Source organism: Sesamum indicum, linkage group LG6 (genome assembly GCF_000512975.1).
Source record: "Sesamum indicum cultivar Zhongzhi No. 13 linkage group LG6, S_indicum_v1.0, whole genome shotgun sequence".
NCBI classification, from domain to species: domain Eukaryota; kingdom Viridiplantae; phylum Streptophyta; class Magnoliopsida; order Lamiales; family Pedaliaceae; genus Sesamum; species Sesamum indicum.
In genome coordinates this window covers 16913116-16925398 of record NC_026150.1, presented here as the reverse complement: position 1 = coordinate 16925398, position 12283 = coordinate 16913116, and the positions used below count along the sequence as shown (strand labels likewise).

The following is a 12283-nucleotide window of genomic DNA, read 5'->3' as shown; positions in this document are numbered from 1 at the left end:
CAATTTATACTAAAAACATCCTACGAACCTAGACATAGGAGGTGGTTAAGTACATATACATCAGTCAAAAAATCAAGAGATCCTTTCCAAAAATCGCAGTAAATAATTCCTTTTCCTTTCATGCAAATCGCATCTTTTCTTTTTTTTCTTCAGCGTTGACTGGAGCACTGAGCGTGGGCACGTTTAGTTGGCTCAGCAAAATGCAATAAATCCACATGATTAGGAATATTTTAGCTCAAAAAGGAAGGCAAAATCATTATCAATCATGGTAAATTGTGTAGTTATCATGCTGTCTGTATCTTCTGCTAGAATGATGTTATGAAGGATAATAGATGGCGGACCAAAACTTAGTCATGAATCTTTTTGTTCAGTTCATGTAAAAGATCATTGAACTTCTGGTTGTAGCTCATATTGCATGCCAAGCGGCCAACAAATGTTGTATTGCTGGATGGTTTATGGTTTTTGCTGCTTCACTGAACCACTGTAAACTTACTAACCTGGAAATTAGATGTTATGGTCATAGCAGTAAATCTTATGAGTGGCTATTTTAGTTTTGTAGTTGAAGCACTCTGCTTATGGTTCCTGTGGTCCAAAAATTTATGCTGTATTCCGTTTATATGTGGCCTAACTGCTGATTTCCCCATTTTGATCGCCTAACCTTGGGGGTGAATGAATCACCGACCTCTATTCTCTTGTTTTTTGTTTCTGCAACACATAGTTTTTTCTCATTCCTTGCAGTTATATTGTTATTCATTTTCAGAAACTCCAACACTGATAGCTTGATGACTTTGCACTCTAAATTTTGGAGTCTGAAAGTGTCAAATAGCTATGGATGAAGTGTTGGGAATTTTGAACTTCCTCTGTTTCAAAAATCTGTATAATATAATTGTTGTAATATCGATATGTTTTACTCTATGTATCCTACCCGAAAGGAAGAAATGTTGAAAGCTGAGGAGTTTCGTTCATCCTTTTACATTTTTGAAAAGGTATAGGAACACAATTAAGGTCACTTATGAACTGAAGACTGGAGCCTCAGTATAAGGGGCCCAGCCCACTTGTTGCTGCCCCTTGGGGGCCTTTAGCCTCTTCAGATAACTATGCTAAGAAGACTTGTAATAGTTTGCCATATAACAAAATCTTGGTTCCAGTCTTTTGTAGCAAAATATACTGTATTACAATAGTTATTTTTCTTTCTATACTTTATTAGTACTTCTAAGAGGTCTTTGTCATTGATTGTTCCTTTTATACATATTTTGCTCTTCATCATTTGTTGAGTATTGATTTTAAGCATGGAAGGGCTTATGTATATAATTTTGTTGGGATCATTGTGTAGGAGTAGCTGCTGATGGCATTGGATTTCTGTTTGGATCACTGTGTAGGGGCAGCTGCTAAATGGCATCCGATTCTGGTACTGGGATTTACACAAGCTTGGAGATTGATGATCAAGAGAGATGACAATTTGTAATAAACTAGAATCAGTCTCTTTGGTTTTGATCATTTAGTCTGGTTTTTGTACCAGCACTTTATAATGTTATTTTGATGGTCCTAACATGTGCCTTTCAAGTATTGGAACATGAGACTTCCTGCTATAAATTAGATGATTGTAGTGCCTTACATATTGAGTAGTTTGTAATATTGTATTTGCTGGTTCAACATATAATTCCACACCTATTATAAGGAAAAAATGCCAGGGCATTGTGGCCCATTTTTGTTGATGATCGAGGTATTTTTCTCGTTTAAAGCTTCGTTGCAATTGATCTTCTGTATTCTAACCTTTCTCCCGTTTTAGAAGTGATTGATCTGTTACAGACCAGCAAAGTTTTAGGATTCCTCTGGTTTCTGATATAGTTTTGCCAGTTACAGGAACTTGAAGGCAAAGAAGAAAATTGTAGAAGGAACAACTCCACAGATGCTTTGCCTTCTTTGGTAGAGTAAATTACATGGACAATTCCTGAGATTAGGTTTAGATACTCCTGAGATCAAGTTCAAATTCACAATTGTTGCAAACATTTGCTGTTCTTTATGAAATTATAATTATATTCTTTGAAGTTGTAGTTTGTTCAGGATACATTATTGCCCATGTTTCGCGTTTGTGCCGTGTCCATGCCTTGTCCATTTTGCCGGTTCTTTTTGAAGTATCAATGCTTTATAATTTGGTAATGTTAGCAAAAAACCAAAAAATAATTTTATCAACTACCTCAAATATATTTTCATCTTCATACAAAATTTTACAGAACTTAAAACCACACAAATGGGTTTTCATTCTGAAAATTTTCTGTCTATCCAGTTCTGGTGTTTTGGATTTGAAGAGAGAGAGAGATGTTAGAAGTGTCCATCCCTCTCTCTCTCTCTAAGATCTGGAGAACGAATTTCAACAATGAAAGTGTCATGAAAGTGGCTACTCGGGGAAAAAGCTGTAGGCACTGATGAACTGATAATTACGATAGTTATACAAAGTTGAAAATCCTCCTTCCAAAGCTTTTCTTGGGAGGCGAACTTTTTATGGAGTTGTGCTTATCATTGGCTGCTGCTCTCTGATTTTTCTATCATTCACATAAGAAAGCTCGAATTTTTGCCTTTTGGTAGAGGGAATCCGCAACATGTAAATTTATATATAATAAAGGAGAAGACTTAACAGTGAAAGGGAGATTTGTAGTGATCCCATGTCCATCGCTCTACATATTCTCCAATCATGAGAATCAAAATCATTGCATTCTTGCTTTAGTACTACACCCACTTTTGCTCTGCTACTCAATTTTGACCATCCAACTTGAAGCCTCAAGACCCATTTCTGCATAAATTTCTAAAAAACGAGAAGGAATAAAGGTTGGTTCATCATTGACTCTTAGTTGTTAGTAATTACTAATTATTAATGAATAATAAACAACGATAATTCATTACTTTGATATAGAGTTATAAATACAATTTACAATAAAAAAAATAGATATTTGGTGGAAACCCTGCGGTCACCCCAATGCTGGGTCCATTGACCGCTTCGCGAATATCATATAATCAAATCCGAGCATTTATGTATATAAAATACACCGTTTAAAATATGACATGCATATCAAATATTACGACAAACAAATGGTAGTAACGCTTAAAAATGGTTACAGATTTGGTGTAGTCAAGTGCATGGACCTGGTGGTATGATTTCAAGTGTGGAGGACTATGAATGCCATAATGATGGAATGAGATGCAGAGAAGTGAGAGAGAAGAAGGGGTATTTTTGCAGTTTCTTCTTCCAACCTTGGCAGTTGTAAAGGAGGTAGTTGAAGCACATTTAATCACCTTCCACTTCCCACTATTCAAATAAAGAATCAAAACCCCTCTTTGCTAGTAATTTCTCTTGAGTAATAAATTTAACATCTATCTCCAAAGCACAGAAAAAGGGTCAACACCGCTCATGTTAGATATTTCCATTTTCCACCCAATTTCTTTGTATCATATATCACTTTATCAACTTTTTTTTTCACTTTATTCATCATTGCAGATGTGCTGAGAGATCACATCACCATTATAATAACTTCTTTTTTTGTGATAACAATGGAGGGCTATTACATTGATATGTTTGGTGCATGCAGGGGTGCTATAAAATCTGAGTTTTAAGGGCCGAAATATTGGGATATCTAACCTGCATGGACACTTTCTTGGTTTCATTTCCATAGAAAAACCATCAGAGATTCAAGTTTTCTAGTTCAATTTCAGAGGGGAAAGGGGTAGAGAGGATACTAAGTGTATAATGCAGGGATTTGGAGGTGAGATTTTCCAAGTTGAGAGCTGTGAATCCGCCTTGGAGATTCAGAAAGTTGGAAATGCAGAGGTAGATGATGATGGGAAGCCTAGAAGAACAGGTACTTGAAAACCCCAAATTCATGTTTTCTTCAATTCTCTTCATGAAGACTTTGAGGTTATAGACAGTAATAATTGGAAGAAAATTGAGACTGATTGAAGATTTTGCCCTATCTTTCATTTGGGTCTTTTCCATTTGATTTTTTTATTGTTGTTACTCTATTTACTTCTTTAGTTGATACGGTTAAGCTCTGAAGTAGGGGTAATTAACTTCACCTCACTGTTGTTGGGATATTCATGCAGCTGATTGCTTTTGTCAATTTTCCTTAATAGATAGGATCAAAATAATTCTCTACTAGCTGTAAACAAGAAGAATCCAGTTTTTTGCTCTGCCTTAACTTTCTTGAAAATTTAGAGTTTCCAAGAACTATAAGATAAGTTTCGATCCAAGGTAGATACTTTGATACTTCAGTAATATATACGGTTGCACCGATATTGATCATCCTGACCAAAGAAAACAACCGTGTGTTTTTTCCGCACTTTTTTTAATATAAATATTGATTGTTTTCACTTTGTTTTTTTGTGATGCTGCGTGTTTGAAAGAGCAACTTTTCTGATTTCTCACATAGGAAACCTCTGGACTGCAAGTGCACACATAATTACGGCAATCATAGGTTCTGGAGTCCTCTCACTGGCCTGGGGAGTGGCACAGCTTGGATGGATTGCTGGTGTTGCTACTCTTGTAATTTTCTCCGGTATTACATTGTATACTTCTAGTCTCCTTGCAGATTCCTATCGATCCCCTGTTACTGGAAAACGCAACTATACGTACAAGGAAGTAGTCAGGAACAACCTAGGTGAGCCCGTCATTTTTATAACACAAGACTGCCAGTTTTAGTCTTATTTTGAAGCTGATCTAAATCCCATGTCGTCTGAGTCAATCAGGTCGAGCAATGTATTTGGCATGTGCTACAGTTCAGTATGCCAACCTAAGTGGAATGGTGATCGGATACACCATCACAGCATCAATAAGCATGGCGTAAGTATACGAACAATAATTCACGAATATGATGAGTTTATAGTTTTTAACTATTATCAGATTTTGTCGATGGCGACTATAAGATTTCGTCGATGTTGTAATTTCAGTGCCATCCAGAAATCAGATTGCTTCCATGCAAGAGGGCGTCAAGCTCCATGTGCAGTCTCTCACAATCCATATATGATTGGACTGGGAATTCTTGAAATATTTTTGTCTCAAATTCCCAACTTCCATAAGCTATCCATGCTCTCGGTTGTTGCAGCTATTATGTCCTTTGCCTATTCCTCTATAGGAGTGGGCCTTGCCCTTGCAAAAGTTGTTTCAGGTGATTCTGTTTTTCTTATTTTTAGTTTCTAATCGGGTGATTTGGTAAAACAATTCTTGATACTGTGCTTATGCTATCGATTTGTCCATTGTTTTCATCTTAGTATCAATTGCTGTTCTTAAACAAAAAACCACACTTTTATAACTCAAGATGGTTTTTAGTGATGGAGAGCTAGTAGTGACAGAGGTTTCTTGTATGAGCAGGGCAAGGAGGGAGGACGACCCTTACAGGTGTCGAGGTCGGGATAGGTTTATCAGCAGCTGAGAAGACCTGGAGAATGTTCAGAGCATTTGGCGATATTGCTTTCGCATACACTTATTCTCAAATTTTGGTTGAAATTCAGGTAAAGAAACCAACAATTATTACTTGCATACAAATGAAACAGAACAGGATTTCTCTTTAGTGGTCTTAACGGGCTACCTATTGCCGGTTTTTTATTGAATCAACCACTGTGTCCTTCTCCATGACAAGACAACATAAAAGAAGGATCTTTGCTCACCTAATATGTCTTTGTTCAAGGATACGCTAAAAGCAACGCCACCTGAAAACCAAGTGATGAAAAAGGCCAACGTGGTTGCAGTGTCAACTACAACAGCATTCTACCTGATGTGTGGCTGTTTCGGTTATGCTGCGTTCGGGAACAGTGCACCAGGGAACTTACTAACTGGCTTTGGTTTCTACGAGCCATTCTGGTTGGTAGATCTAGCCAACTGCTGCATTGTTTTGCACCTAGTTGGAGCATACCAGGTTGAAAATCATTATATTGAAGACAATTTCAAACTCAAATCCTCTTATTTCAAGAAAACATATTAACATGTATATGGTTTTTGTTTGCAGGTATTCGCACAACCGGTGTTCAGTGCCGTTGAGTCATGGGCCAAGAGGAAGTGGCCAAAATCAAATTTTGTGAATGCAGAGTACAGCATAGGCTTCTGCAGGAGCCAAAGACTTAGTGTTAACTTTCTGAGACTGATATGGAGAAGTTCATTTGTGATTCTTGCAACAGTGGTTGCTCTGGTGATGCCCTTCTTCAACGACATACTTGCCTTCCTTGGGGCTATGGGGTATTGGCCTCTGACAGTATATTTTCCAATAGAAATCTACATTGCCAAGAACAAAATCAGAAGGTGGAGTCGGAGGTGGCTCGGCCTTCAACTCATAAATGCGGTCTGTTTGCTTGTTGCTGTGGCCGCTGCATGTGGCTCCATTCAAGGACTTAATAAGGCTCTCAAAACCTACAAGCCCTTCGAGGTTAAGGAGTAGGATAAGCCCTTAAAAGAAAAAGTTGTATTGATCTCGGTTTGTGGCGTCTATGCAGGCACAAACTTGCATTAGTTCTCTTTTCCAGTAATGAATTAATAACTGAGTGGACAGGCATTTTTTGCTGTAAGAGTCTGTGAATCTGTGGTATGTACAAGTCATTTGGTATTAATTCTCAACTTATTAGGTGTGGAGATCAATCGGTATGACTAACGGACATTTTGATTTTGTCAACCAATGTTGGGATGGGATCCAATTTGGATTGACAGACCCGTGAATTTTGATCGATAGAAACTCAACATATACTTAGACTTAATATATACTTTTTTTATAAGTTTGAGCCTAAAGTTAGATCCAATATTATGCGTTAGATCTAGACATGGGGCTTGGCCTGGGCCATAATAGTGCTTTGCCCTACAACCCCTACCCATTAACGCTCCCAAATCTGTTTCATATATTTGAAGAGTGGGTGGAGTCAAATAGTCAACGTTTCACTTTACATTCACCATTATATCCCTTTTAGCTCAGGTGGTCTTAGAATGTGAAAGGGTTGACAGTCCACAAACTTTGACATATTTAAGTAAAAGCCAAACAAACATACAAAGAATTACACGCATTGACTAGACTTGATTCCGTGTTGATTTGATGTCCTAGAGATTTGAGTTTGTGAGAAATGATCCAAGACAGTCTTTCCTCCTGCAATAATGGCGCCCCTTTTCCTCTTCCTCCTCCTACTTCCTCTCTATCTCCAAGTGCATTCACAAGATTTGTCTGGTTTCTCTTCCGAACAGACAATTCTGCTGAGCTTCAAACAACACTGGGGTAGTCCGCCGTCACTTGATTCATGGAACTCAACATCATCCCCATGCGATTGGCCGGAAATCGAGTGCATTTCTGGTACAGTCACTGCTCTACATTTATCAGGAAAAGATTTAAGTGGAACAATCCCATCCACAATATGTCAGCTCAAGAACCTTGTTTCCATCAACCTGTTTGATAATAACATATCAGGAGACGTACCTGCTGCCCTGTATAACTGCTCGAGTCTAGAAAGGTTGCGCTTGTCCGTGAATGGGCTGTCCGGCACAATCCCAGGTGAGTTGTTTCTTATGAAAAAGCTTCGGGAGTTACACCTCGATGGAAACAGATTGTACGGTAAGATACCAACACCAATACGGGCAAGCAGTTTAGAGAGTCTTGATCTCTCTGATAATCAGTTGAATGGATCAATCCCCGATGATATAGGCAATCTAGACAATCTTATGCACTTAGATCTATCCAATAATTCATTCAGTGGTACAATCCCCATGAGAGTGTTCCATATGCATCAATTGTACTCTATGTTACTAGGTTATAACAACTTGTCTGGTGAACTGCCGACGCAGTTGGATTTTTTCAGTTTACAAGAGCTTAATATTACTCATAACCAATTACACGGCACAATACCGAGAAGTTTAGGGCAATTACCTCAGTTAAGTGTCTTGGATTTGTCTGATAACCATCTAGCTGGAGACATCATAGAAAATATACTTCATTTGAGGTCAATGAGCGTACTTAGGCTGTGCTCCAACAACTTCTCGGGGAAGATTCCTCATGAGTATGTGAATCATGAATTTGCTGAAAATTGCTTTGAATTTTCCAATCTCTGTTCTGACGACAGGACTGAGGGTCTACCAAGTTGCCCTTCTAACTTGTGCTCTGATAATAGAATTCAAGGATTTCTAAAATGCCACTCCAAGCATGATGAATCCAAGAAGCATTTGATCATAATTATACTGGAAGCAGTTGGATGTGGGGTTGTTGGGTTCGCAATACTTCTCTACTTGGCAAGAAAATGCTGGAGTAAGAAGCAGATGATTGCAGCAAGATGCAAGAAAATTTGGCCTTCTGGCCCTCCTCCAAAAGACAAAGAAGAATGGCGAATGATTTCGTTTCAAAGGTTGAACTTCGATAAAGCCGACATCCTGTCAAGTTTGACAGATGAAAACCTGATTGGAAATGGGGGTTCAGGCAAGGTGTACAGGGTTCTCATCAACCAAACAGGCAATGCTGTTGCTGTCAAAAGTATATCAAATGCCAGAAAATCAGACCGCAGGCTTGAGAAGGAATTTCTGGCCGAGATTCAGACGCTGGGAAATATTCGGCATTATAATATAGTAAAGCTTTTCTGCTACATCTCAGGCAAGGATTTGAAGCTTCTTGTGTACCAATATTTGGTGAACAAGAGCCTCGACCAGTGGCTGCACGGTAACAAGAGAGAAGCATCATCAACTGGTAATAGCTCAGTCCCAACATTGGATTGGCCAACGAGGCTGGATATCGCAATTGGGGTAGCACAAGGGCTTAGCTATATGCATCATGACTGCTCTCCACCTATCATTCACCGGGACATCAAATCTAGCAATATATTATTGGACTCAGAATTCAATGCAAAAATAGCAGATTTTGGACTAGCAAAGTTGCTTAGTAGGCATGGAGATACCATAACAGCATCTGCTGTAGCTGGAACTTTTGGCTACATTGCCCCTGGTATGTATTTGACATTTTGTAGCATCTTGAAGTAATTTTTTATTTAGTCGAGCTAAAACTTGCTAACCTTGAAACACAGAGTATGCCTACACAAGAAAAGTGAACACAAAAGGCGATGTTTATAGCTTTGGAGTGGTTCTACTTGAGTTGACTACTAGAAGACAAGCTGTTACTCAAGGAGATCATATGAACCTAGCTGGATGGGCTCAACTACAGTACAGCGCTAAAAATGCCATTGTTGATGCACTGGATGCTGAGATCAAGGAATCAATTCACTTGGATCAAATTATCACAGTTTTTCGACTAGGAGTTATTTGTACTGCCACATCACCTTCAAATAGGCCATCCATGAAGGATTGTTTGCATATTCTTCAGAACTGCAGGAACAACTTTTCTTCATCTAGTCCAATGCCTTTACAGCTCTCTGGTTATCAATCACTTATATGAATCATACTCCTGTGTGACAAAGTTTTTTAAAAAAATGAAAATGGAGAATTTTTTCTTTTACTTTCCTGTTATCTATCCTAAGATTTTGTATATTGACCAGTTGTAGCAGTAGTGGAACTAGGTCGAATTCGTCAAAATTAATTATTGATTCTACAATTGTAGCAGTAGTGGAACTAGATCGAATCCCTAGGGAACTACGAGTTAATTTCTCAGTTTTTGGTGATTTGATGCTCTAGATGAGCACTTCAAAGGAGCATGTTGTTATGGAAGTACAACACTGTTTCCAAGTTGGGGTTCGTATCCACCAGCTCATTACCTGCAAATGGGCCTTACATGAAAGACATTTTGCAGTTTCTGTACAGTGCAGATCACCTGAGCATTATGCGTGTAAAAAGACAGGAAATGAAGTATGATGCAGCCTTTCGTCTTGTAGTCTCATCCCAATAAGAGTGAAATAATACCTGATAGAGCCCTTTACAGTGTTATACCAGTTGTTCTGTCGGTAGTAACTTTAGAGCACCTTCGCTGGAAACTCCAAAATTCCAGTCTTGAGATTCTTATACATCTTCAATTTGGCAGTCTGTCAGGAGAGGTCTATCTTCAGGTGCAAAAACAAGTACTAATACGAGACTCATTACCTACTGTGCTTTCTAAATAATTTGAAGAAATAAGCAAGGACATCTATGGAATAAAGTTCCTATGAATAAGTTTCGTACAATATAAGTAGTTAAAAATCTATACCTATGTACAGAAGATCTTCATCAATGTTATCTTCCACTGTCATGTCCTCGTACAGCATGTCGAGAACTTGGTGAACTTCAGCTGCATCTTCAACTAACAGGTCACCAGCATGAAACTCGCGAAGGTGACCATCCATCTCAATCCAGCTACATCCTGGAGTTTTAGTAACACCCTTCTGTTTCATTAAGACTCTCATCCTAGCACAATCGTCCCACCTCCTCATATCAGCATATATTTTTGATGAGATAACATAGTTGCCAGAATTCAAGGGTTCCATTTCTAAGAGAAGCTGCACGACCCTTTCGCCGATATCTACATTTTTTACCTTCTGGCAGGCACCAAGCAATGCCCCCAGTAATATCTCATCTGGTTTTTGTGGCATCTTTTGAATGAAGTCCCAAGCTTCATATACCCGCCCGGCACGTGATAGAAGATCAACCATGCATGAGTAGTGCTCAACTTTTGGAGTCAGCCCAAAAGTTGAAGTCATCGAATTAAAGAACTGACGGCCTTCCTCCAACAAACCAGCATGGACGCATGCAGAAAGCACCCCAACAAATGTGATATCATCTGGACATGCAGCTTTTTCCTCCACTAACATGCGTTGAAATAGGGCGAGTGCCTCTTCTGCTCGCCCATGTAAAGCATGTGCAGAGATCATTGTGTTCCATGAAACCTCATTTTTCTGAGGCATGTTCTCAAAAACCCTGGATGCATATTCCAAATTCCCGCACTTAGAATACATGTCAACTAAAGCTGTTGCAACATAGATATTATGCTGCAATCCTCTTTTGGTTGCATATTCATCAATCCATTTCCCCAAATCCAGAGCACCAATTGAAGCGCATGCAGAGAGAACTGCAATCAATGTAATTTCATTAGGTTCTGGCCCAGCTTCCTTCATAGCATCAAATAATAAGAGAGTTTCATCAGACTGTCCATTTTGTGCATACCTGTTTCACATCAAACTCACAATCACCATAAAAGCAAAAGAGTTAAAAACCAACACGATCGATTATATTCTGGCAAAATACATCAAGATAATAAGCGAAAACCAGGAAAGAAAAACTGCAAACAGGATTGTCAAACCCAGTAATCATGGCATTCCAAGTGACTACTTCTTTCCTCTTCATGTTATTAAAAACCTTCCTCGCTGACTCCAATTCTCCACACTTCCCATACATATTAATCAAAGCAGAACCAGTATAGGAATTGAGTTCCAGTCCTTTCTCCATTACATAATCTTCAATCCACCTCCCCAAATTCAAGTCCCCCAAATCCCCACATGCTCCAAGAACACTAACGAGTGTCATCTCATCAGGTTCCAGTCCTCCCTCCCTCATTTCCCCGAACATTTCCACTGCCTCTCTAGCAAAGCCCAGCCTTGAATATCCCGAGATTATCGAATTCCATGACACCGAATCCCTCTCACTCATTTCATCAAACGCTCTCCGAGCAAAGCCCATCTCCCTGCACCTCGAGTACATCGTGATCAATGAATGAACAACATGAAAATCCAAAAGCATCCCACTTTTGACAACCTCACAATGGACTAAACTACCTATTCTCGAGGTTAAAAGATTCCCGCAGGATACAAAAACAAATGGATACGTGAAATTGTCTGGCTTTACGCCTAATGATTTCATCTTAACAAAAAATTCCAAAGCAAGATCGAACTTTTGCCATGTCGTGGCAAAACCCCTGATCATTACATTGAAAGCATAACTGTTAATAGGGATTTGGGCAAAGAAAATAGTGGAGTAGCTGAAATCTTTGAGTTCAATAATTTTGGACAGCAAGTAATTGGGCATGGGCATTTGGACTGAGTGAATGAGCATTTGGGTGTGGACTTGCTGCACTGATCTGGTCGACTTGCATTGTTTCAACAGGACTAAAAGCTGACTAATGAAACCTCGCTCCAACCGATTTGTCCTTCTGCTTTGAGCAGCGAAATGGCGGGAAATGCTGGTCCGAAAAATCATTGGTTGTGAGGGGAAATGGAAGAACGATCTGATTGACACTTTACATACGGCCCGTTGCATATAAAAGATGTAAAATAATCAAACGACTTTATATATATGAATCATAGAAAATTAGGTCAATTTTAAGTGAAAGGGCATATAAAGAATACATATTTTAATCATAATTTA

The 12283-nt window shown here is 38.9% G+C and overlaps 4 protein-coding genes across 8 annotated transcripts in view; 3 read left to right on the top strand and 1 right to left on the bottom strand.

The window, feature by feature from the left end:
- LOC105164719 (mitochondrial import inner membrane translocase subunit TIM17-2-like) overlaps positions 1-1716 on the top strand; it is a 3405-nt gene extending 1689 nt beyond the window's left edge. For 3 of the 4 annotated variants that reach the window (XM_011083445.2, XM_011083447.2, XM_011083448.2), the window contains exon 3: positions 1334-1716. The gene's annotated coding sequence lies outside the window, so the exon portion shown is untranslated. The remainder of the gene's footprint in view (positions 1-1333) is intronic. The other variant, XM_020694777.1, reaches the window with a different exon arrangement.
- On the top strand, positions 3072-6616 carry LOC105164716 (amino acid permease 8-like). Of its 2 annotated transcripts, XM_011083441.2 has the most exons (8): positions 3072-3268; positions 3585-3854; positions 4422-4649; positions 4738-4831; positions 4939-5156; positions 5360-5499; positions 5676-5903; positions 5994-6616. In XM_011083441.2, exons 2-8 carry the CDS (start codon positions 3743-3745, stop codon positions 6417-6419), a joined length of 1446 nt encoding a protein of 481 aa, XP_011081743.1. In that variant the 5' UTR covers positions 3072-3268; positions 3585-3742; the 3' UTR covers positions 6420-6616. The 2 variants fall into 2 exon arrangements, with proteins under 2 accessions (XP_011081743.1, XP_020550016.1); XM_020694357.1 differs by lacking the exon at positions 3072-3268 and having other exon boundaries at positions 3312-3854.
- Positions 6871-9830, top strand: LOC105164717 (receptor-like protein kinase 5). Its single transcript, XM_011083442.2, has 2 exons — positions 6871-8945; positions 9025-9830. The coding sequence occupies exons 1-2, from the start codon at positions 7121-7123 to the stop codon at positions 9390-9392; spliced, it is 2193 nt and encodes a 730-aa protein (XP_011081744.1). The 5' UTR covers positions 6871-7120; the 3' UTR covers positions 9393-9830.
- LOC105164718 (pentatricopeptide repeat-containing protein At2g34400) lies at positions 9832-12174 on the bottom strand. The gene is made up of 3 exons (XM_020694437.1): positions 11223-12174; positions 10134-11086; positions 9832-9972 (listed from the first exon to the last, which is right to left on the bottom strand). Exons 1-3 carry the CDS (start codon positions 12113-12115, stop codon positions 9950-9952), a joined length of 1869 nt encoding a protein of 622 aa, XP_020550096.1. The 5' UTR covers positions 12116-12174; the 3' UTR covers positions 9832-9949.